This window comes from Pongo pygmaeus, chromosome 2 (genome assembly GCF_028885625.2).
Source record: "Pongo pygmaeus isolate AG05252 chromosome 2, NHGRI_mPonPyg2-v2.0_pri, whole genome shotgun sequence".
NCBI classification, from domain to species: domain Eukaryota; kingdom Metazoa; phylum Chordata; class Mammalia; order Primates; family Hominidae; genus Pongo; species Pongo pygmaeus.
In genome coordinates this window covers 146,939,188-146,965,924 of record NC_085930.1, presented here as the reverse complement: position 1 = coordinate 146,965,924, position 26,737 = coordinate 146,939,188, and the positions used below count along the sequence as shown (strand labels likewise).

Genomic DNA, 26,737 nt, shown 5'->3' with positions numbered 1-26,737 from the left:
CCCCACAGTTGGGAACCAAGGCCAGTGACCTTCAGTAGGCCCTACTGTTTAAGGCCACTGTGTTTCCCAGGACCTCGTGCCACCCCTGGATGGAAACACACATGTCCACAGTGCTCATCGGAACCTGTACAGGATCTCAATGTGCCCAACAGTGCCCTCACTGACAGGACCTGTCAGGAAGCTGGATGCACTATTTCAGATCCCCAGACTCACAGCCCACCATGGGGCTGTGCTCTTCCCTTTGGGAGTGGGCTCAAGAGCGGGGCCCATATGGTCTGTGCCCACTTCACAAGTGGCAAACAACTTGGAGAAGCCCTATGCCTGGGCTTCCACACCACAGGTGTGTGTGGCTCTGAATGAGCTACTTGGAGGGGGTACACCCAGCTGACAGCCATCTGATCTCCCCAGAATCTGGGAAGCCAAGGATCTTCCAACATTGGTGAGATGAGATGGAGCCACCAGGGCCTCCCAAAGCAGGGGAGAGAGGGAAAAATGAGGTTGGGGAACTGAGCCTGTCGGTGGGGAGTGTTCTTGTGTCAGTGATGGATGAAGTAGCTGGGCAGGGCAGTGGGAAAGCAAATGGGGCACTAGGTGATGGGGCAGGAGTGGGAGGAATGGTGACATGCCCCTTCCTCCCATTACTGGTGACTCAGGGATGCTGTGGGTTCAGCATTGCAGGACATCTCTAAGAGTCCACAAGTTTCATGGCATAAGAACAGGGGAATGGGGTGTAAGGGGGTCCCCGAGAGTGGCTCAAATATCAGCCCACTCCCAGAGGATGGAACTCATTGGCGGAGACCCTAGGCCTGGTTTCCCACAACACAAGCAAATACGCAAGTAAAGGATGGGTGCTGTTTTTGGCTTTAAGACCCCTCGGCTCCTGGGTGTGAGTGCCTGACAAGGAGGAGGGCAAGCTGGGCTCCATGAAGTCAAGGAGGGTGGTTTTATTTGAGGACTGGCTCTGGACCTCCACTCAGCCTGAGGGGAGGTTGCTTGCCAAAGCCAGGAGCCAGGGGCTGCAGAGATAGAGAAAAGGTGGCTTAGTAGTCCACTCAGTGGCCTTTGGGGGGGTTCCCTCAGCCTTCCCTAAAGCCAGATCCTGGACCTTCTCTCATGCTGGAAATAAACATGTGCCTCTCTGCCCAGTAAACAGGGAAGGGGCAGGATGGGGACAGCACCAGTCCCCTATCCCAGGTGGCAAGAAATTGGAACCGTTCTGTCAGCCCTCCGTCAAGAACTGGGGTGGGAGTCCCCCTTCCCTCCTTTCTTAGGCCTCACTTCCAAGTTTTCCCTGTGGCAGTTATGGGAAACAGGGGCCTGCTTGGCCCTGCTCCTACTCTCTTCGCCTTACCTTGGGTCCTCTCAGAGGTTCCCACCACGATTATTCCCTCTCTTGCTAGCCACCTCATCATCCTCCCGCCACACTCTGGCGCAGGTGTCCTTGGCTTTGTTTCCAGTGAGGCCTTGAGATAGGAGGTGTGCCTACAATTCAGAGATGGGAAAAGGTGGCAGTGCATAGTAGACGAAGAGCACCTGTGTGTCTTTGCAGAGGGATAGAAAGCTCTTGCATACTGTGCAGCTGGTGGCAGTGGAGATGGGGCACATCCAAAGAGAAGAGGATGGAGGGGGTGGACATGACATTGAGGACGGGATATCTTGTGGCTGGGAGTGGCCACCTGTGAAGGGTCTGCTGGCCTTCAGAAGGAGGCCAAAAGAGAGGGGTCCCCACACTGCTGCAGATGCCTCTGGGAGCCACACTTACCTTAAGGCACTGGGTCCCACTCTGAAATGCAAAGCCACTTCCCAGCCCTTCATTTACCAAGAATCACAGGTTCCAAAAGCATGTACACATTATCTTCTGATGTTTCCTAATGTTCTAGACATTTGGAAAACAGACTCCTTTTTAGAAATTGCCATGATTTTTCTTGGCTTTTATTAGCATGTGTTAAAATCATATTATCCAAACACTACCAGAAGAACATGTATTGTTCTGAATAAAGTGCTTAAAGAAAAAAAAATGCAACTTATTAAATTGGACATTCTTTTCTAGTTCATAAATTTTGGATTACAATCAGGGCACAAAAGGGGAAACAGAATGCAGTATTAGAGCGAGAGGCTTAGTTAAGAACTTGGGTGTAGACACAAGACCATGTCCACTCTTCCCACTTCCTTGCTGACTGAACACTGCACCTGCATAAAGCAGCAAACAGCTTTGTTTCAATAAATACATTTCCCTTCATTCAAATCAGAAAAGTTAATTATAGTAAAGCATTTTTAATTTGACCATCTGTTTATACCCACAGGCAAAATTTATCCACAGAGTTTTAAGTGTGAAAGTGTTATTTCATTGGGCCTTCAGCTTTCTAATGCTATTTGGGTTCAAGATTGTCTCAGCAATTCATTATTGGTTTCTTTATATTTACCTGGTACTATTTAATACCAACACTATAGTGTTTTGTGTTAAAAATGCCAACCAAGGATATTTTCACAGTTCTAGAAACGAGTGGGCCTAAGGCTTTCTTCCCAATAAACTAAGTTTTCTTTTAACTGGGTTTCTCACATTAGCACTCTGGTATCTGCACAAAACCAAGTCCTGTTGTGATAGATTTTAAAATCAGTGATGTTCTGAAAAAATAATAACTTGGAAGTCTCTGTGTTTGAATCTTGGGTGGTCATGTTGAGAGCAGGAAAAATTGCATTAAATACATTTTTAAAACATTCATTTGCAACCAAATATTTAAATCTTCCAAGGAACGTGCAGGGTGGTGACAGGGCAGCTGCAGTGTGAGCAACCCCATCAGGAGTGGCTGGTGGGTGGGCTTGGGGCTCCATCAGTGGCACACACTCACCGCAAGCTTCTGGACCGCAGACCTTGCGTCCTGGTTGCGAAGCCTTTGACCTTCTTTTAGCAAAGAGAAAAGGCAGGCTGCTTCTACCTTCAGTCAAGAGCAACTTCTGTTGAGTTCACCTTGCTGCTGACCCAGAAGTTGGAGCAGGGGCCAAGCTAAGGGGTGCAGAAAGGCTAACAGTACTTGCTGTAAAAAGAAGTCATCTTCAGTCATCCTGGGGAGATTCCCTTACCCCTCTCAACTTGAGTGCTTTTAGCTTCATGCAGGAAAACATTTTAGTTGCATCTTTTATTAAATTTCAATCTCGTTTTACAAAAGCATACCAACTAGCAATCCTGAGCAACTAGTATGAAATTTGCTGAATACAGCTAAGAGAAAGCTTTCTAAAGTATCCTGTTCTTTGTTTCTTTCTACAGGGGTGTCTGTAGAACATTCTTTATTTCACAGTGATATATGCTGTTTCAGGAAGCACAAGGTGTTCTGTTTCTGGGAAGTGATGACCTACTTTTAGTTTGAGCACAAGTTTCCATGACTGGTTCTCAATCTGGCCAGATATTGCTAATACCAATGACAGGAATTAGGGCAATTGGGGGGCTCTTGGTCCCCAGTTCCTGTCAAGGGTAAGGCCATCTGGGTCATGGCTGGGCTTTCACTATCAGTAGTTATATTTCCCTTTGATGCTTCAAAAAGCCTATGGTGAATCTGTTGCCTCACTTTACTCCTCCATTTGACTTGGAAGCCTGAGAACTTACTGAATTAGGATGAAAAAAGGCTCTGTACCTGCTAATATTGACGGCAGTAAGATGCTAGCTTACTATTTTGCACAGCACCATGTATAGTGCCTGTTAATCAGGCCAACTATAGCCAACTTTTTCTTTTTTTTTCTTTTTTTTTTTTATATAAAGAAAATCTATGTAAGTTGAGGTTCAGAAATGCATATATTTTTTACTTACAAATATTCATCTGACCAAAATTCAACATAACCTTTATGGAACACTTAACAATTGTTTTGTTTTTAAAATAACATTTCATTCAAACTGTATATAATTCAGTAAAGTTTTTTATACAGCAAGCAATGCTTAAACCCTGGAAAATCTGTAGAAAAGAGATTTTCACACAAAATAAGAAAAGAAAAATCTGAGGTATCCCTCACACACACACATCCATTCATTCTGGCCCATGTACGTGCACATACACACGCATGCCTGTGTGTTCACACAGACATATTCATTCTCACTCACAAAGTGGCTGCAGCATAGGCAAAAAATTGTAGGTCCAAAGGAAAATGATTGATTGTTCTAATAAAGAGTCCGAGTAGCTCAGGAAAAAAAACCAAAACACAAGAGTCTTCTGAGGAAATTACTACCTCAAAAAAATGTTCTCAAGATGAATTTGAGATCTAAGCCTACTAAACTGCTTTTGCAAAACAGCTCCCTGCAGTCCAAGGTGACTTGTGCAAATAGAAGGAATCAAATGAGGCTGGTTCCTTTACTTCCTTAAACAAGGAGGTGGGATGCTCGCAGGTGCCCAGGGGCACTCCCATCATGCCAGGTACTGCTGCAGTGCCATCTTTGCCCTGAAATCACAAAATTCCTGTTAGCCATCATCTCAGAATTGTAATTGGGGTAAAAAACCCTATGGCTCAATGATGATAGCTGGGGAAGTCTAAGAAAGTAAATGTCCAGAGGGAATTGGGGTGAGCCCAAGTGGGCACCTACCTTAAGGGGAAGAGATCTGCAGTGGGCAGACACCAGAAATCTACTCTGGCTATATTCTTCTTCCTGTGGTTCTCTCAGAGGGCTGTTCCTGCACTTAAACCTGCTGCAGCTCAGTGACATTCCACAGTCCCTGGTATGTGCTGACATTCTATGTTTTCTTTTGTCACTGGCATATAGTTGTGACAGGTCTTAAATTCTTTACTTTTTCTTACTGCCATGTAGGTTTTATGCAGTGAGGCACTAGGGGAGAACACTTAGGGTTCTGGGAAGCAAATAAGAAAACTGACCAAGGAAATGGTGTTGAGGTGATTAGAAGGTGCATGGAAGGGGCCAAGAGCCCATGGGATGAGGCTGTCTTATGTTTCACATGCCTCAGAACTGTGGAAGAAGGCTACAATTTCATCTTGTTCTTCTCATCACACCATAACTGATCAATGTGAGATGTGTGTTGTTATGGTGATGGGGGAAGAAGGTGGCCAGGGGGAAAGGAAAAGATAGAATGTAGGCTGGGTGCTGTGACTCACGCCTGTAATTCCAGCACTTTAGGGGGCTGAGGAGGGCAGATCACCTGAGGTCAGGAATTCAAGACCAGCCTGGCCAACATGGTGAAACCCTGTTTCTACCAAAAATACAAAAATTAGCCGAGTGTGGTAGCGGGCACCTGTAATCCCAACCACTTCGGAGGCTGAGCCAGGAGAATGGCCTGAACCTGGGGGGCGGAAGCTGCAGTGAGCTGAGATCGTGCCATTGCACTCCAGCCTGTGCGACAAGAGTGAAACTCCATCTCAAAAAAAAAAAAAAAAAAAAAGAACAAAAAACAAACAAAAAAACCCAAAAACAAACCAAAAAATAATGTGAACAGTGACTTAATCTATCCTGATCCTTGCAAAAGTGGCCTCCTTTGAGGTGGGCCCAAGGAGGCGTCCTTTACTATTCCTATCACAAACATGGTAAAGTTTCTAAAGAGGCTGCAATTGTGGGAGTTAGGAAGTCAGGTTTCAGCAATGGTCTCTTCTAAGCTATGGAAAGAAAGTCTACAATGTTCAGGTACAATAGCTGATCAAACTAATACCAAGTAGACTATGCATACAATAAGCTGGATTCAAGTGCAGTTTCTGCAGTAATGGACACAACAGTTTTTTAAGTGGTATACTAAGGTGTATTCTTGCAATTATGTAAGACTCTAAAGATGATATTGTGAATAGTCCAATCCATCAGAACAGAAAGCTCTAGAAAGATTATCTCCAAGTTATGAGCAAGTTGGGTTCTACAAGGACATTTTCAGAAACAAGTTTATGAATGATGCCACAGACCATCCACCTGACTCCCCAAATACTTAAAGAGGCTGAGAAGAGCAGTTCTGATGGAGGCGGGAGCTCTGGGACCCTGCAACCCTGAAGCCCTCCAAGCCTGGATGGAGAGGGCTGGTTAGCAATAGCTTCTTATCTGTAAGCATCTGAAAGTCAAAGGATCAAAGTCTTAACAACAAAAGGAACCTGAGAGATATATTCTTCAGGTGATAGACTTTACTGTACCATGATGCGAATACCACATGAGGGTCTTGATCGAAATTTTGTATTGCTCTTTAAATCTGCCAAATTCAAACTCCTTCTGGATCTTATTCAGAGGTTGGCTAGGTTTTATTATTTTGGGTCTCAGACACTGTACCTTTATTGTCTTTCTACTGTCATTATCTAAGGAGTCTTTTTAGAAGAATGGTTTTGGAGGCAAGATCACCCTTTCTTAGATGGACTCAGGTTGGGTAGCTCAGACCTTGATTCTATTATTTTATGGTTTAAGTTTAAGAAGAGCTAAAAACTTATGTGAAAACAGCACCAGAGTGGTCTAAGCAAGCAGGCTAAACCTATCCCACTTGATGCCGGTAAGGCCTGTCTTACCATCCTATGTCATCCCTGAGATGATTTTAAGTAAAATCTGTTTTTACTTCTGAATAAATATGAGATAAAACCCCCAGTGAACAACCTGGCTCTCAGGCAGAAAAGATGGGCTGACAGAGCCCACCGTTTATGCCAGCAGCTGTGGAGGTGGAGGTTCCAGTTCTCAAGGTACAAGCTCAAATCCAGCCTTCAGCATGTGGATGGACTTGACTTTGATGGTACACTCATCTGACCAGCAGCCTTGGGCTGCAGTTATTTAGTTGTTCTTCTTCCTCTTTTTTTTTTTTGAGACAGTCTTGCTCTGTTGCCCAGGCTGGAGTGCACTGGTGCAATCTCGGCTCACCACAACCTCCACCTCCTGGGTTCAAGTGATCCTCCTGCCTCAGCCTCCCGAGTAGCTGGGACTACAGGCACGCACTACCATGCCCTGCTAATTTTTGGAGTTTAGTAGAGACGGGGTTTCACTATGTTGGCCAGGCTGGTCTTGAACTCCTGACCTCATAATCCACTTGCCTCGGCCTCCCAACGTGCTGGGATTACAGGCGTGAGCCACTGCACCCAGCCTAGTTATTCTTCTTTAGCCTACAGGATGGTAAGCTTCGGGGAAGCAGAGGACCGGCCTGTCCCGTGTGCTTCACAATCTGGAAGAGCTATTTACTTCAGAGGAGTTAGTTAAGTTCCTCTCCCCTTCAGTGGAGCAGACAACCTGACAGCCAAGACACAGTGTGATGTGTTCTACAGATGCTACGGGAGCACAAAAGGCATCCCTGGCAAAGCCTGGAGGGGAGGGTGGAGAGTGGGTCAGGCAAGGCTTTTTGGAGGACATGGCAACCTGATATGAGTTTTGAAGGATAAACGGCCACCGTCCAGGCATCTTTTTCCTTTGTTTTCTGGACACCTTATGCGCCTGAGTCTCTGCCTGCCTTACTAGCTATTCCTTCTGCTCCTTTGCTGCATCTTTCTTGTCACTGCCTAAATGCTGGGGGGACTCTAGATCTCGGTCCTTAGTTCTCCTTTCTCTCTTTTTTACTTGCTCTAGGAGACTTCATCCAGCTCCATGGCTTTAAATACCATTCAGATTTACAGCCCTGCTCTTCCAAGTCCCTTGGATATCTAATATGCATCCTAACGTTGGCATACCCAAACAAGAACTATTGATGTTCCCTACTACAACCCACTTCTATATTCCTCACCATCTTGGTATATGGCAACACCCTCTGTCCAGTTGCTCAGGCTAAAACCCTAGACATTTTCCTTTCCTCTCTTTAACATCCTATACTGAATCTGTGAGTAAGTCCCATTGGTGCTTATCTTCAGATTAAATCCTGAATCCAACCACTTCTCAATACCTCCAATACTAATCTCCCCCTCCCTTACTGACATTATTACAATAGCCTTTAACTGGTCTCTGTGCCTCCATTCTTGCCCTCCTACAGATGGTTCTCTGTACAGTCACCAGAGTGATCTTTTAAAAATTGAAATCAGGGCCCAGTGTGGTGGCTCACGCCTGTAATCCCAGCACTTTGGGAAGCCGAGGTGGGTGGATGATCTGAGGTCTGGAGTTTGAGACCAGCCTGGCCAACATGGTAAAACCCTGTCTCTACTAAAAATACAAAAAAATTAGCTGGGCGTGGTGGCAGGCGCCTGTAATCCCAGCTACCTGGGAGGCTGAGGCAGGAGAATCACTTGAACTCAGGAGGCAGAGGTTTCAGTGAGCCAAGATCATGCCATTGCACTCCAGCCTGGGCAACAAGAGTGAAACTCCATCTCGAAAGAAAAGAAAAGAAAGAAAAAGAAAAATGAAAAGGAAAAGGAAAAAAGGAATAATTCAAATCAGATAATGTCTCCTCTCCTTAACAGTCTCCAATGATTTCCTATTAAACTCTGAATAAAAGCCAAAGTCCTTACCTTACCTACAAGGCTCTTCATGGTCTGGCTTCTTCCACCTATTAGCATTCTCCCTCTCATTATTTTTCATTAGCCCTCTGTTCTTCTTGCTGTTCCTTGAACATACCAAGTTCACTCCTGCTTCAGGGCCTTTGAACCCACTATCACCCCTGTCTGTAATACTCTTCCTCTAAGCATTTGCCCAGATAAAATCTTCCTTATTTCATTCAGGTCTCTGATCATGTTATCCTCAGAGAGATCTTTACTGGCTAACCTAAAATAAATTTTCTTGATTCTCCATTCCTTCACCTTGCTTTATTTTTCTTCATGGTACCTCTCATCACCTGATACTGTGTTACGTATTCATTTGCTTATCATCTATCTTCTATACCAGAATGTAAGTTACATGAGGGCAAAGACTTCATCAATTTTATTCACCATTATATCTCCAGTGCCTAAAACAATGCCTGGCAGAAGGCAGGTATTCAAAAGAGATATCTGATGAATGAATGGGGACTCAGAGGAGAGGAGACTGGGATAGCAAAGTAGATGGAACAGAATGTATAAATGCATGAAGGTGTGCTACTGTAAGCGGACAGGTATGGCTGCAGTATGGGGTGTACATGGTGGGTGCAGGGAAGATGAGAAAGGCAGAGCCAGACCATTAAGGGCTGAAGGGCTTCTAAGCCATGCTCAAGAGTCTAGAGACTCAAAGTACTGATGTTCCCTGATTTGTTATTATACAAAGGTGAAACGGAAAGTGAAGGCTGTTACAAGGGAGAACACACAGCTAGGAAGAGCATTTATGGCTATTTTGAGGTTAGCTGAGTATCTGATTATAACTCTTGACTCTGCCAGGAAATGATGAGCTCTTTGAGGACAGTGATTCCTTAGTGGTCGCTTTTGTATCCCCAGCAGCTGGGCCAGCCTGGCACAAAACGGGTGTTCAGTGAGGTTTTGAGCTAATGAATGTTTGCATTACTGGTTTTTCTGCTTTCCAAAATGCAACATGCATGTCTATTCTAATGATCAGGCGAATGTACGCAAATGGCCTCTGGATCCAATCCACTAAGATGGCCCAGACTCATGTTAATTCACAATAAGATAAGAGTCTTTAATAATTTGGTAATCATTAGTTTACAGCTCACTCAAATGTCGTACAGTGCCTCATAGAAAACTATAAAGAAAATCTAAGAATCTAAAAGTTTTAAAAAGTATGGCCATTAATTACCAAGCAATTCAAACCCTTTCATGAAAGAATTCAACACAGCCCAAAGCAAGGCCTTTTCACATTCATACTCACTTGTCACAAAGGTTTGAATCTGGTGACTGACTCAGTTTGTGTAGAATATCTACGATGCCCATGTCTCGTAATTTATCCTGGCGTTCTTGTGAACCTAAATGATTAAAGCCAGGTTATTGGGAACATGACCCAGGCAAATGCTCTCTTTGATGTACAATTAACAATCTAGAGCCTTACCAGTGTCCTTCATTCCCTACTCCTCCTGCACCCCCTGTCCTCTACCCTCTCCCAATGTAGTTGGACCCGCTCATGCTTGGACTCTCTGACAGTCTTCTAACTCGTCTCTCTGCCTCTTGACCATCCTGCCTGCAGTCTATCCTGGGTTCTGCAGTTGGACTGATTTCTCCATGGACTACAGGGTCCAGGTGAGATTCTTCAGCCTGGTACAAGGCCCTCTGCCACTGACTCCCAGCTTCATCACTTCTTTCAGGACATACCCATGGCGCTGGCCAGACCAGGCCAGGCTCTTACTACTCTAAACTGGTCTTATCTTCCCCTTTCTATTGTCTTCTACCCTCCTCTGTCCTCCCAGCACTTTTTGTTGCCTCTCAGCACAACTGGCACTTCCAATTTCATATCACTCTGTTCTATCTTCCAACTAGACTAACATCTCCTTGAGGGTGGCTTTGTCTCCTCAGTACACAAGTGGTACTTGGTATCTAGGTCTGTGGGTGGAATCCAGTTTCCCTTCTTGCACTTTGTTTTGGGCGCTGCTGCTGAGTAATCCCCTGGAGTCTTTCCCACTGAAGAGCCCACAGTGACCACTCATACACTGGCTCTCTCTAGACTCAGTGAATCAGAATTTCTAGGGATGGGGCCCAGAAATATGCACTTAAAAAAGTTTCCCAGGTGATTCTAATGCAGCCAACCCAGGCTTGAGACCCACTGCTCTCCTGTATTTGCTACCTTGGCTATATATTGGAATCATCTGGGGAGCTTTAAGAACCACTTATGCCTGGAGCCCACCCCGAGAGATTCTGATTTAATTGGCCTGGTGTAAAAATTCCCAGGTGATTCTAATATGCAGCCAAAGTAAAGAACCTCTGATCTATACAGGCCTCCTTACAGACTAGCTGCTTCACTGGTCACATTGCACTTCTCATTTCTCACAAATGCACCTTCTTCTCCATCATGCTTATCTGCCTGTAGTCCTCAATGTGCTTCCTCTGCTCATAACGAAAGGCTCATCCTCCCACCCACTCTTTCCTCTCACCTTCTTCAAGTGCATCTCACCATCCTCCTCATCAGCTCTCTCATGGTGGGGACTGTCACTTACTTCTCACTCTCCCTCCTTGAATCTGGTATAGAGTTGGCTCCAACGGGGCACTCAGTGTTGACTGTCCAGCTGACTTGGGCTAGTTCCACTAATTCTCATACTAGGGCAACTCTGGAGGGTGCTTGGGCCAGATGGTCCAAGAACAGAGCCTCTGCCCAGGATCTCAGGGGCACCTGCTAGCTTCCCTGCGCAAGACACTCTTCCCATAACTTTTTTCAAAACAAATCTCACCAATCTCTTACCTTCCTCTTCATTCCATATGAGGTTTGATATACAAAACATGGCTGCAAGCTGCAGTTTAACATGTGAATGGCCCTATTAATACAGAAAAAGAAAAAAAATCAAAATGGTGGTCATCTCATTTTAGATCTTTTTTTGGGGGGACCTACCATAGGCAATTCCTATAACCTAAAAGTCTGAAGTAGGGCCAGGTGAGGTGGCTCATGCCTGTAATCCCAGCACTTTGGGAGACCAAGGCGGGTGGATCACGAGGTCAGGTGTTCGAGACCAGGATGATTAACACAGTGAAACCCCGTGTCTACTAAAAATACAAAAATTTGCTGGGTGTAGTGGCAGGCGCCTGTAATCTCAGCTACTAGGGAGGCTGAGGCAGGAGAATCGCTTGAACCTGGGAGGCGGAGGTTGCAGTAAGCCAAGATCGTGCCATTGCACTCAGCCTGGGTGACAGAGCGAGACCCCGTCTCAAAAAAAAAAAAAAAAAAAAAAAATCTGAAGAAGAGGCCTCAAACTCAAATGTCTTGAGGGGCCATGAAGTTAACACTAATGAGTAAAAGGGTTGGGCTAAAGATAACAAGGGACAGTGGAGAATCTGGCAAATTGAGGAGTACAAGCCTTGCCAAAAGACATTCAAATTCAAATTTAAAAAACCATCTGGCTGGACAAACAAAACACCTCTAGGGCTATGGGTACAGTTTGCAATTTATGATTCAATCCATGCACGAGGAAACACTGTCATATGACAATTCTATGCTTTCAACTTAGGCTATGTTTCCAGGTCACCAACAGCCAACATACGCTGGGTGGATGTGCATCTGGTATTTATCTCTTAAGCTACTGGTTATCTTATTCAAATGGCCCAATAATTCCTTTGGGGAAGAAAGTGAATATATGGTCAGGAAGTTCTATAACACCTAGACTTTCACACACACACAATCTATAAACGGTTTACTCCTCTGACACAACTTGCTGAAAACAAGAAGCATTATATAATACATTCAGCTTCTGGAATAATTAAATTACTCCTATTTCTATAGGAATATCCACCAAAACTTGATGAAATCTCTAGTTGATTTCTCAAATGTCTTTACTATCACTAATGAGCCTCCTATTTCTCTAAATACAATTCTTATTTATTTTGCTTTATGTACTGAAAGTACAAGCATTTCTGGTTGCTTTGGATCAGGTGCTTTCGCCTGAATGAAAAAGGACCCAATAATAAAATAAACTTTATAGATGATTGTCCTATTGGTCAATAAAAAAAATTTCTAGTATGTTTAAATAATTTATGCACATCAGAGGGAGTATCAATGGCAAAATATGCTCAATGGTTTTTTCAAGGCTAAGACAGACTTATCTTCTCATGTAGGACTATATTTCAACTAAGCAGAGACAAAGAAATGGATGTGGCTTCCTCCAGTAGAATTCTATGGCTAGTGATTCTTTCTTCTTCTAACTGCCAACACTTTTAAGGAGATGTCCAGTTTGGGCTCCCTTAAGACAAAACAGAATAAAACTTATCTGCTCCCAGCCTCAGACAATCAATCAATATTTGTTGAATAAATGAGCTTGTATATACTATAACAAATATGCATTTACTATGCATAAGTTTATTCATCATTCATTCAATGTTTTTTGAGGACACAAATTACTATGAGGATAGAGAAAATTGGAGGGTGGAGGGGTGGGAACTTAATTTAGGTAGAATGCACAAAACAGATCTCTTTGAAGGAGGCAATACTTAAACAGAGACTTGAAGAATAGGAAGGTGCCAGATGTGCAAAGAGCAAGGGGCTTGAAATTCCTAGCAGGAGAAAAAGTTCCTGAAAAGGTCTGAAGTAAGAAGGAGCTGTCTGCTCAGAGAAGTAGGTGTAGCCAAATTGTGCGAAACTGTAGGCCACAGTAAGGACTCTGGATTTCATTCTGTGTTGAGAGGAAGCCCCTGAAAGATTTAAACAGTGGAGGGACAAGATCTGATTTACATTTTTAGAAGACCACTTGGGTTGAAGGGATTGGAGTGACAGTGAGGAAGTGTCAAGGAGGATACTGTTATTATAGTTAATCAGGCATAAGGTGCTGTGACTTGGACTGACTAGGGTGGGGGCAGTGGTGATGAAAAGGAGTAATTGGATTCAAGATCAGTTTTGGAAGAAGGGCAGATAGGACTTGTTGATAAACTGAGTGAATGAGGGGAAAGAGCTGGAGAAATCAAGATAGACTCCAAGATGCTATCAGACAGCCACATGGAGATGCTGAAAGGGCAGGAGGATATATAAGTCCAGAGTTTGGAAGAGAGGTCTAGGCTGGGAAACACATTTGGAAATTACAGTGTATTGTCAGCACAGTGATGACAGTACAAGCTATGGGGGTGGATGAGATTCTCCTAAGGCAATGGTTCTCAACTCTGTAAGTAAGAACCACCCAGTAATCTTAAAAAAAAAAAATCCTGATGCCCAGGCTATAACCCTAGACCTATTAAATAAGAATCTTGGGAGGGAGGAGGCAAAGCAGTAATCTTTGAAAGCTCCCTATGAGGTCCTATTGTACAATGAAGGTTGTGATCTGCTGATCTCAGGAGAGCATGTGTAGGAGAGAAGAGAAAAGGGTCCAGAGATAAGTAGGGAGGTATGGTGTCACACAAGCCAAGAAAAAAGGATATTTCCAGGAGGAGGAAATAGTCAGCTGGGTTGAAGTCTGCTCTAAGTGGGGTAAGATGAAAAGAGAAAAGGATACTTTGGATTTGGCATCATGGAAGTCATGGGTGACCCTAAGTTTCAGTTGAATGAGGGGGTAGAGGTGAAATAGAGCAGGTTAAAGAATGACTTTAGAGGTAAAGAAGGAGGCAGTATGTGCAGAAAAGATGCTTTTAAGAAGTTTGGCTTTGAAGGCTGGGCACAGTGGCTCATGCCTGTAATCCCAGCACTTTGGGAGGCCGAGGCAGGTGGATCCCTTGAGGTCAGGAGTTTGAGACCAGCCTGGCCAACATGGTGAAACCCCATCTCTTCTAAAAATACAAAAATTAGCCGGGCAATAGTGCCGTGCCTGTAATCCCAGCTACTCAGGAGGCTGAGGCAGGAAAATCGCTTGAACCTAGGAGGGGGAAGTTGTGGTGAGCCAAGATCGCGTCACTGCACTCCAGTCTGGGTGACAGAGTGAGACCCTGTCTCAAAATAAAAAGAAGTTTGGCTTTGTCTTTGAATAACAGAGAAATGGGTATGTCTCGATGGGTATGAGAAGTTAAGGAAAACTTTTTAAGTGATTATGGATACAGTGTGGATTAGTATTGGAAAGATAAGGGTTGAAGTGGTAAGGTTTTCATTCAATAAATATTTACCAAGCATATGCTAAGGGCCAGATACCATGGTGGATATACAATTGTGCACAAAGCCGACATGGTCCCTGCCCTCATGGAACTTATACTGTGGTAGAGACACCCAGTAGGCACACAAACATATCACTAAAACTGAGCTAAGTGCTCTGAAGGAAGTGAACAAAATGCAGTAATGAGGAATAATCTATAAGGGCAAGAGTCCAGTAAGAAAGTATAAGTTCAGCTGAGATTTGAAGGGTGAAACAGAGAAGAAAAGTGTTCCAGGCAGAGAAGCCAGTATGTGTGAAGGTCCCAAGGAAGGAAAGAACGTGGCCTTTTTGAGAAACTTCAAGTGGCCAGTGTAATGAACAAAGGAAGAGAGGAATGAGATAAGCTGGGGATATAAATGGGTTAGGTCACGTAGGACTTGACAGGCCATCATAAGGGCATATGAACTTTATTCAAGGTATAACAAGGAGCCACTGAAGGATTTTAGTTTCTCTTAATAAGAACAAAAAGCTGAGGTCATCACTAACTGTAATGGGGGAGGGAAGAGGTGAGGTCTAAAGAATGAGGGGCAGGTAAGAATCTATTCTCATGGAAAATGAGGGTGCCAGCTTCCTAGAGAATCACTGAAGGACACCAGGAGGAGCTATGCCCATGTGGGGTTCTATGCCTTTCTCTGCAGTTAACTCTGACATGGCAGGGATAGAGAAGACAGATTCATGTGACAACGGGAGGCTTCCTCCATGATTAGAATTTTGTCAGGAGATGTTGACAGAATGAGAAGTGGAGGGCCTTTTGATACCCACATTTTGGCAATGAGCAGTCTCTGGTGATGATCAGATGCAGGGTATGGCCATGGCAGTAGGTAGCAGATTGTTTAGAAGCAAACAGGTAAAGGAACTATGGTGCCAGGGGGCTAGAGGGTTCATCCACCATGGGACTGAAGCCTTGAGAGGGAAGACAGGGACTGGAGGCCACTGAGAGAAAGCCAAGAGCCCGGGTCTTCACTCAGTAAGAGGGAGGCAACCAGTAGATGACAAGGGCAGGGAGTGGACTGGCAGGTAATAATATTACCAAGTGGTACAAGCTTCAAGGAGTTGGTGTTTTTTCTTTTTCTTCAGGATGGAAGAGAGTTCTTTGAATCTGAGGAGTCACAGAGTAATCTATTCTTTTCCTCTTTTTAAAATCTCTGCACAATTTATTTTGAGTTAAAAATGCAACAGTCCCTGCATTCTAATCCTACGGTGAAAAGGGACAAGGGCTCACCATGTAATACTTGATTTTCTGTAGGATATCATCATTGGTCATAATAAGATCTTTTGCTGTTGTCCCATCCGCTATGTTGGCTAAGATGCACAGTGTCTGGAAAAGAACAAAGGGCCAACAGTCAGGAAAGCTCTGAAGTCCCAGAGTCAAGCTGTCTCAAGAGCTTGGGCAATTTTTCACTTGAAGGTACATGGATTCTCACAGGTTCCACTCTCAATGCCCTGATTTCTCATCTGCTGACATCATTACTAGTAACAGTAACCACACCCAAACAAAAGCTACCTTAGGGAAAAGAGAACCCCAACACTTTGGTGGTTTCTTCCTGGGCTATGGGAAGCCATAGCTGGGCAAAGGCAGCTATATTGTATAGGTCATACTATCAAATCAAAGAGAAAATGTAACTTATTATTTTTCTTGAAAATCTTATTTCTAAGAGAAGCTCTTGTGACAAACCACAGTGTTCCTTCAACAATGTAGTCTCTTTGGTGGAAGCTCTGTAGGTGTTGCAACTCCCCTCCCAGGGAAGCCTCCCTTTCCTAGGTCTCCACCTGCTGCTTGCTCCTAAGCTCATGACCTTCTGGGTGAAGGCCTAGACCCTGTTCACCAGCTACACCAGCCATGTGCACTTGGGACCTTTTAACTTTTTTGAACCCTGTTAGGGGAAGAGAAAAGGAAGTAAAATGTATGAAGGAACTTAGTCCAGGCTGGCCTAATGTGAAGACTGGAGGAAGCCTGTGCCAGCTGGCAGGACAGTACACCTTGAGGACAACCACTGCACTGGTGACTGCAGTCTTCTCAAAGGAAAAACTGTTCTTGTCAGCTGTTCCATTCTCGAAGCCAGACCAGCAGGAGGCAAAAATTAAGATAATGGTGAAAGGACTATGATAGGGATACCAACAGTGCCAAGCTTAGCAATTCAACAAACCATTTACTAAGTAACTATCATGGGTACGCCCTCTGCAGGGCATCAGGATGAGGCAGGAAAAAAAAACACACTCCCTGACTTTGAAGCTATCACACAAACAATTACATTTCACTGTGATTGAAGTAAACAGAGAACAGAGAAGGCATGAAGAAAGAGCATTTGTTGGATACTACAAGGGTTAGGGAAAACTTCCCGGAGGAAGTGACACAGTCCTGGAACTCAGTCAGGAATAACTCAAAGGAATGAGAGGTGAGGCTGGGATACAGATTCACATAATTTTCTCCAATTTTAAACTTTTTCTTTGCAAGACAAGCTAATTAAGCTAATTGAGGAGACTGTTTTCTTGTAGTGGCCCAAGCCCCAAAATATCCTAAAGGGTGCGTGGTTTTATTTCTCCTAGATTAACACACTGCTGTAACTAGATTATTAGGGAGTAAGTCCTGAGGTGTGAAACCAGAAAAGGCTGCCTCTGAGACACAGTAAACATGAAACATAAATTGTATAGTCCAATAGCTAAGCAAACACTGGGGAACTATTTATTCCAGGGCAGTTAGATCATGTTGAGGAGGCCTTTATGTGCCCAAGAAGTGGGACAGACGTGATCTGATCTGGAGAAGGTGTCAGATTTCTGGTGATCTGGTATATAAGCACTGGTACATGGTGAACCTGTCTTAAATTTCTTGGTAGGAACAATACCCTAAGGAAATCAATAATAATGAATCTGCACTCTTTTTGGTTAGTTGCTTGTGGAGAAGATCTTATGAAGGGGCAGACATGAGCATGCCCAGTGTAATTAACAGGAGTGATTAGTTTGGGGAAGAATTGACAGTCAATGTTTTAGGAGTCCAAGTTCAAGATGACATCAGAACCAAGTGAATTATAGTTGCTTTCCCCACATTCTAGCCCCACCTGAGCCTATAGGATAGCATAAGGTAATTAAATACAATGAGTGTTCTTTTTTTTTTTTTTTTGAGATGGAGTCTCACTCTGTCACCAGGCTAGAGTGCATCTGGGCTTACTGCAACCTCTGCCTCCTGGGTTCACGCAATTCTCCCTGCCTTAGTCTCCCAAGTAGCTGGGATTACAGGTGTGTGCCACACGCCCAGCTAATTTTTGTATTTTTAGTAGAGACGGGGTTTCACCATGTTGGCCAGGCTGGTCTCGAACTCCTGATCTCATGATCCACCCGCCCTGGCCTCCCAAAGTGCTGGGATTACAGGCATGAGCCACCGTGCCCAGCCTACAAGTATTCTTTCTCTCTCCCTCTCCATCACTTGTCTTGACATGCAATCCAAATGTGGCAACACCAGACTCATAATACCACATTCCTTCTAGTTCTGCTCGAATTCCTTAAAGTGATTACAGAAAGCCTTAGCAAGCTTTACAATAACCCCACCTTCCAAGAGCAAGCCAGCAAAATGATATTCATCAGTGGTAGTGATCCAATCCTCATCAACCAGCCTCTGCCAGGCTTTACTAAGACAAAATCAAAATGCAGAGGGTGAAGCCAATCTAGGGAACACAGGTAAAACCTGGCTGAGAAGTAGGACGGGGGGCAGCACATGGAAGAATCATAGCTTATTACCCTCTTGTTCTCCATCTCCCCACCATTTCTCACCAAGAAGACTCAATCCTATGGGTTGGCCAGAGCAGCTTAAGAGAAAATAATGGAAATGATCCTTATTATGAATAAGAATTTTAATAAGGCTTCATAACCAAGGTATCCATGGAGAGAAGAGAAATGGTAAACACCTTTAGACTCTCCTAGAAAAGAGCTATCCCCTCTTACCCACTAAAACAGAATATAAAGGGGAATTCCAGGGAAGATCCCTCAGAATAGACCAGGTCAGCAAGACAGGTAAGTAATTCCCCTTTGTGTAGTGTTAGAATACGCCCATGCATCCCCAACCTTGAACAGCATGAAAGAGTGAGGTACAGTTCTGTTTTGAAGCTCATAAAACCCCTCTGTAAATATTCCTATGGAGACAAGCAATCAAATCTTAAAGAAATCAATTAGGCCGAGGGCGGTGGCTCACGCCTGTAACCCCAGCACTCTGGGAGACCAAAGCGGGTGGATTACGAGGTCAAGAGATTGAGAACATCCTGGACAATATGGTGAAACCCCATCTCTACTAAAAGTACAAAAATTAGCTGGGTGTGGTGGCGCATGCCTGTAGTCCCAGCTACTCAGGAGGCTGAGGCAGGAGAATCTATTGAACCTGGGAGCCAAAGGTTGCAGTGAGCTGATATCGCGTCACTGCACTCCAGCCTGGCAACAGAGTGAGACTCTGTATCAAAAAAAAAAAAAAAAAAAGAAATCAATTATTGGGCCAACTCATTGAATATGTGAGCTAAGGAACAGATAAAAAAAAAACTACACACACACACACACCATTAATGTATGCATATTAGTGTATATACTAATATGAACAATTGGAAATCAAGGAAATAGAGCAGAGACTGGTAAATTATGATTTGGGCCAAATCCAGCCTGCTGTCTCTTTTGGTAATTTTTATTGGAAGACAGCCATATCTACTTGCTTATGTATTGTCTATAGCTGCTTCCAGGCTAGAACAGCATAGAGGAGTAGTTGCTAGAGACCAGAGCCTGCAAAAATTAAAATATACACCTTGCCTCTTACAGAAACAGTTGGCTAAACTCTGAATAGAGAACAGGCTGAGTGCAGTGGCTGATGCCTGTAATCCCAGCACTTTGGGAGGCCGAGGCAGGTGGATCCCTTGAGATCAGGAGTTTGAGGTCAACCTGGCCAACATGGCGAAACCCTATCTCTATTAAAAATACAAAAAGTTGGCCAGGCATGGTGGCTCATGCCTGTAATCCCAGCACTGTGGGAGGCCGAGGTGGGTGGATGACTAGGTTCGGAGTTCAAGACCAGCCTGGCCAACATGGTGAAACCCCGTCTCTACTAAAAATACAAAAATTAGCCCGGCATGGTGGCAGGCGCCTATAATCCCAGCTACTCGGGAGGCTGAGGCAGGAGAATGGCGTGAACCTGGAAGGCGGAGCTTGCAGTGAGCCGAGATCACGCCACTGCACTCGAGCCTGGGCGACAGAGCGAGACTCCATCTCAAAAAAAAAAAGAAAATAACCGGGTGTGGTGGTGGGCACCTGCAATTCCAGCTACTCAGGAGGCTGAGGCATGAGAATAGCCTGAACCCAGGAGGTAGAGGCTGCAGTGAGCCAAGATCACACAACTGCACTCCAGCCTGGGCAACAGAGTGAGACTCTGTCTTAAAAAATATATATCACAATAATAATAATAAGTGGGAAAAATCAATGAAACCAAAAACTGATTCTTTGCTAAACCTCTAGTCAGACTGAACAGGAAAAAAGGAATTATCAGCCAGGCACAGTGGCTCGTGTCTGTAATCCCAGCACTTTGGGAGGCCGAGGTGGGCAGATCAGCTGATGTCAGGAGTTTGAGCCCAGCCTGGCCAACATGGTGAAACCCCATACCTACTAAAAATACAAAAATTAGCTGGGTGTGGCGACATGTGCCTGTAATCCCAGCTACTTGGGAGGTGGAGGCAGGAGAAAGGCTTGAACTCGGGAGGCAGAGGTTGCAGTGAGCTGAGATCGGCCACTGCACTCCAGCCTGGGTGACAGAGCGAGACTCTGTCTCCAAGAAAAAAAAAAAAAAAAAAGAATTACCAATATAAAGAACAAGGGAGGGGATACTGCAAAGGATACTACAGACTTGAAAAAGGAATAAGAAATTATGAACCATTTTATGTTAATAAATTTGAAAACTTAGATGAAATGAGCAAATTCCTTGAAAGACACATAATACCAAAGCTCACACAAGAAACAGATAACCTGAGTAGTCCTATTTCTATTAAAAAATCTGAATTTGTAGTTAAACACCTTTCCACAAAACAGTCATCGTATCCAGATGATTCCAACTGGTAGCATTCCATCAAAATTGAAGAAAAAAGTAATTAATTCTTCACAAATTTTTGCAGAAAATTGAAGAAGGAATACCTCCACCTCATTCCCCAAGGCCAGCATTATCCCAATACCAAAACCAGAAAAAGACATTATAAAAAAACTATTCATCAATACCCCTCATGAATATAGATGTGAAACACTCCTTACCAAATTTCAGTAAATTGAATCTAACAATATATCTAAAGGATAATACATAATGACTAAATTAGGTTTACCTCAAATATATTAGTTTAACATTTGAAACTGAATCAAATGAATTCACCATATAAATCAGAGTTTAAAAAAAAAACGATTTCAACAGATGCAAAAAAAGTAATTGATTGAAAAAAAAATCTATGGCTCATGTTTGGCATTTAAAAATAAAAAAGTAAAAATAATCCAATATCTATTTATGGTAAAAACTCAACAAACTAGAAGATAATTTCTTTTCCTTTCTTTAATAAAGGGAATCTATGAAAAACCTACACCCTATATATTTAATAGTGAAAGACTGAGTGCTTTCCTCTAATATTGGGAACAAAACAAATATGTTCATCCTCATCTCATTACACTGGAAGTTCTAGCTAGACAATGAAACAAGAAAAACAAAATAGCATATAGATTGGAAAGTAAGAAATAAAGCTATTTTTATTTACAGATGTGATCATTTGTTGAAAATTTTAAGTAATCCACACAAAATAACTTAAAGTGACTTTGGCAAGAATGCAGGATACAAGACTGACATACGAAAATTGTATTACCATATACTAACAACGAACAACTGGAAATCAAAATTTTAAAAATAACATTTACAAAAACATCAAACATATGAAATAGGAATAAATCCGACCAGGAGTGCAAGACCTATATATAAAAAACTACAAAACACTGCTATAAGAAGAATTAAAGAGGACCTAAATAATTGGGAAGATATATTCATGAATTGGAAGACTCAATATTGTTAAGATGTCACTTCCTCCCAAATTTATTTATAAATACAATACGATCAAAATCCCAATTGGCATTTCATTTGTAGAAATGAGAACAGAATTATGAAATACAGTAAAATTCACTCTTTTGGTAGTAATTTTATTTACCAAATGTATAGAATCTTTTTTTTTTTTTTTTTTTGAGATGGAGTCTTGCTGTGTCACCCAGGCTGGAGTGCAGTGGTGTGATCTCGGCTTACTGCAACCTCTGCTTCCCAGGCTCAAGCGATTCTCCTGCCTCAGCCTCCCAAGTAGCTGGGACTACAGGTGCGTGACCACACCTGGCTAATTTTTGTATTTTTAGTAAAGACAGGGCTTCACCATGTTGCTAGGCTGGTCCTGAACTCCTGACCTCAAGTGATCCGCCTGCCTCAGCCTCCCAAAGTGCTGGGATCACGGTGTGAGCCACCATGCCTGGCCTACCAAATGTATAGAATCTTAAAACCACCAGTACAATCAGCATTTACAGAGCAGTTCTATCACTGCCTCCCTCCCTAAATTGTCCTGTGCTATCCCTTTATAGTCAAATCCTGCCCCCAACCTTTAAGCCTTGGATACCTTTGATTTGTTCTCTGTCTCTACTGTTTTGTCTTTTACAGATGGCCATACAGATGGGATCATATAGTATCTTGCCTTTTGTATTGTATCTGGCATCTTTCACATAGCATAATGCATTTGAGATCCATCCATGTTGTTACATATAGCAACAGTTTGTCCCTCTTTATTGTGACTGTGATATCCTATTATATTAATGCACCATAGTTTGTTGAGGGATGTTAATTTCTAATTTTTGGTGATACAAATAAAGTTGTTACGAACGTGTGTGAACTTAGGTTTTCATTTTATGTGAGTAAATGGCTAGGAATGGGATTGCTGGGTGGTATAGCAAGTATATGTTCAACTTTGTAAGAAACTGTCAAACCATTTCCAAAATGACTGTATTATTTTGCATTTCCACTAGATGCTCTGCATCCTTGCTAGCAACTGTACTGTTTTAAAAACAGTTTAGCTATTCTAAAAGATGCATAGTGATATTTTATTGTGCAGTGTCTGTTCATATTGTTTGTTCAGTTTTATATTTGGTTGTTTTCTTGTTGTTTTGAGAATTCTTCAAATATTCTGGACACAAGTCATGTGTCAGATATCTGATCCACAAATATTCCTTCCAGTGGATGGCTTGTCGCTTCAGTGTCTTAACAGTGCATTTCACGACGCAGAAGTTTTACAGTTTGATGAAGACCAATTTACCTTCTTTTCTGAATGATGTTTTAAATTTCATAGCTAATAACTCTTCTCCTAATCTAAGATCTCAAAGATTTTCTCCTGCATTTTCTAAGTTTTATACTTTTACCTTTTATGTTATGTCTATCAGTAAATTTTTATCTCAAGTGTGTGGTATAGTTCAAAGTTAATTTTTTTGGCACTTGTACAGCATCTTTTCTTGAAAAGACCATTCTTTCTCCACCGAGTTGCCTTTGTACCTTTGTCAATAATCTACTGGCCATATATGTGTGGGTCTATTTCTGGACTCTCTAATCTGTTCCATTGATCGATAAGTGCTATCTTTTTTTGCTAAAAGCATACTGTCTTCATTACTACTGTACTTTTATAATTAAGTCTTGAAATAAGGTACTGTGAATCCTCCAATTGTTCCTGTTTTTTCTTCCAAACTGTTTTGGCTTTTTAGTTCCTTTGCCTTTTCATACGGATTTTAAAATCTATATGTAAAGGCACAGATTTTAGATATTTACATCTATGGTAATATTTATAAACAAACATGCTGTGATTGTGCTTGGGACTGTGCTTAATCTATAAACCAACTTGGGGAGAACCAACATTTTAGCATGGTATATCTCTCCATTTATTTGGGTCCTGGATTTCTCTCATTATCAGTGTTTTTATAGTTTTCAGTATACAAATCCTTGTGAGATGTATACATAGAATTTCTTTTTTTCTAAGCTACTGCAAATGGTACTGTTTAATATCTCAATATCCAATTGTTCACTGCTAGTATATAAAAATACAACTGACTTTTCTATCTTGTGACCTTGCTTAACTCATTTATTAGTTCTAGATTTTTTGGTGAGTCCATGGCATTTTCTATTATAGGCATTCATACTGTCCTTTCCAATCTGTATACCTCTTATTTCTTTTTCTTGCCTTCTTTTGCTTGGTAGGAATTCCAGCACAGTGTTGAACAGGAGTGGTACAAATGGACATACTTGTCTTGTTCCCAATTTAAGGGCAGTGATACATATGTTTTACTATCTTGTCTGTGGTGACAGTTTCATAGGTGGATGCACGTGTCAAAACTGAAACACTGTATACTTTAAATATGTGCAGCTTATTGTATGTCAATTGTATGTCAGTCAAAAAAATAATTTATCAGGTGCTTTTGAGAAGCATTAAACTTCTAGCTAGTCAGCTGACTGTTTAGCCTCCCATACTCGCCTACTTCCAGATCATTTCCAAAATCTGTATGAGAAAGTTCCTTTGTGTCCTGCAAAAACAATATTATTGTTGGTCTTTCATTTTGCCCTCATTCAAATCTTGCCTCACCTTTCTGTCTTGCTTCACTTTTCAAGTTACTGAAATTCTATCCAGGTAAGTTGTCTTTATAGACAAAATTCATTTCTATCCTCTCAAAGTACAATGGTTTATTTTGAACAATTTATTTTCTTCATTGTTGTGTTTCAGTAATGGATTTCATTTCAGCTAATTTTAGTGATGCTTATGAGATTATACTTTCTCTGTGTTAAATTTTTTTCATCAAAACAGTTTTTAAAAAAATTTTAAGAGACATCACGTAAAATATCTGTCTTAAAATCACTTTATCAAACCTACCATCTTTTTGCTCACAAATTCAATTGCAGCTCCTAAGACCTACAATGCTTACTTCCTGGATTGTTCTTCCAAGGCTGGCTGAATTACTTTAACTCAAGAATACAGAAGATGAGAAGCACAGCCCCTGAAGTTAGACTCTCTGGGTCCAGCTCTCTACTGATGACCTTGGGCGAGTTTCTTTCAGATAGACATACATATATGTCTACAGCTTAATGAATTTTTTTTTTTTTTTTGAGACGGAGTCTCGCTCTTCCACCCAGGTCGGAGTGCAGTGGCGCTATCTCGGCTCACTGCAAGCTCCGCCTCCCAGGTTCACGCCATTCTCCTGCCTCAGCTTCCCGAGTAGTTGGGACTACAGGCGCCCGCCACCGCGCCCGGCTAATTTTTTGTATTTTTTTAGTAGAGATGGGGTTTCACCGTGTTAGCCAGGATGGTCTCGATCTCCTGACCTCGTGATCTGCCTGCCTCGGCCTCCCAAAGTGCTGGGATTACAGGCATGAGCCACCGCACCCAGCCAGCTTTATGAATTTTGAAAGGGAACATAACCATGTAGCCAAAACCTATGTCAAAAAACTGAAGATCACCAGTACCTCTGGTCCTGTGTTAAAATCTTAAGTTTGCAGGTGACCTTTGTTTTTAGAGCAAAATAAAATATATACATTAAAACTCCCATGATAAATCCCAGAAAATAAAGAAAAATAATTCCCAACTGTCCTGATAAATAATGCACAGCTTCGTATTTTAATACCTACCCTTTACTTGCCCTCCTGAAACTTAATGGAAGTAGGGTTATGGGATGAGGAATAAGATGCCTAAGAGAAAAGAAATGAAAACTATCTCCAGGATGAGGAATTATTTTATCAGCAAGTTGCAGGAATTTTGAGTTGAGAGCATGGTGGTAGAGAGGGCTAGAAATCACTATTTATTTATCCTGGAAATCACTTGTTTATCCTGGAAAAAGGATTCATTCCAGGATGATGAAAGGTGGCTGCTCCTGTAGAGACAGGGACAGTGTGCACAGTGCATGACACAGAGAGCAAAACTGTAGACGCTGGTCATGTTTTCCTCTATTTCAGGAAGAAGAAGTCTTAAAGAGAGTTTAAGGGATGGTGGAAGATATTTCTTCCTATCTCTAGAACATCTCCCATCTCAGCACTCTGTCTTCTGCAGATTTGAATATTTCAGGAGACTCTTAAGAACTTCCTTTGTGCTCACATTCAGAAAATATTCTCCAAGAAAAAGGAACAACGTACCTGCTCTTTGACCTCAATGTTATGTTCCCCTTCTAGAATAAGAGTGACGGCTTGCATAATTTGCTTTCCATGAGTACTCATTATTTTATCTATATGCTGTAAAACAATGGGAAATCCATAATTATCAAAGAAACAAAGACCACAGGACAAATAGAAGGCTTCTAAAAGTTAAAACAATATGATTCACAACTGCTTCATGCAAAACACTATAGCATATAGAACTAGATGCCAAAGAACAGTGTTTATTATATTTTGAAGCTGCAGTTTGCCTTCAAATATGTCATACACACACACACACACACACACACACACACATATGTATATACACATTACACATACATACATACATAAAGTTGACCTGACAGAATATGAAAGCACAATCATTGGGGGTCCTCAAACTCAAATATATTAAAGAAAAAGGAAGCAAAGGCCAGGTGCAGTGGGCTCACACCTGTAATTCCAGCACTTTGGGGGGCCGAGGCGGGCCAATCACCTGAGGTCAGGAGTTCGAGATCAGCCTGGCCAACACGGCAAAACCCCGTCTCTACTAAAAATACAAAAAATAAGCTGGGCATGGTGGTACACGCCTGTAATCCCAGCTACTTGGGAGACTGAGAAAGAAGAATCACTTGAACCCAGGAAGTAGAGGTTGCAATGACCTGAGACTACACCACTGCACTCCAGCCTGGGGGAAAGGGCAAGACTCTGTCTCAAAAAAAAAAAAAAGGAAGCACAAAAAATGGACTGGGGTAATGGACAAAGCCAGAGACATGGAAAACACAGTGTAGATTTCCTAATACTATCTTGGAGAATAAATGCATAATGACAACTTGTGGGGCACAGAGAAGGGAACCACTCATATTTCCTCATCTACCTGAAGGCCACTTGCATTGTTTCTTGGGGAGCATTAGAGAACATCGAGAGGGACCCCACCAGCAAGGCTCAGCCTCTCCTACTCTGACACGTATCCACTGCTTTCTACACTGGCATCTTCAGAGGTCAATCCCGTAAATGTGGGTAGGGAGAT

General features: G+C 42.5%; 1 protein-coding gene across 8 annotated transcripts in view; it reads right to left on the bottom strand.

Annotated features, from left to right (window-relative positions):
• Positions 1-3,768: 3,768 nt before the first annotated feature.
• Positions 3,769-26,737, bottom strand: part of ARMC8 (armadillo repeat containing 8) — a 110,632-nt gene continuing 87,663 nt past the window's right edge. For 7 of the 8 annotated variants that reach the window (XM_063662205.1, XM_054480745.2, XM_063662207.1 and 4 more), the window contains 5 exons: positions 25,711-25,806; positions 15,751-15,846; positions 11,174-11,246; positions 9,656-9,749; positions 3,769-4,425 (listed from right to left, as the gene is read on the bottom strand). In XM_063662205.1, coding sequence (XP_063518275.1) covers positions 4,392-4,425; positions 9,656-9,749; positions 11,174-11,246; positions 15,751-15,846; positions 25,711-25,806 — 393 coding nt within the window. In that variant the 3' untranslated portion in view covers positions 3,769-4,391. The other variant, XM_054480749.2, reaches the window with a different exon arrangement.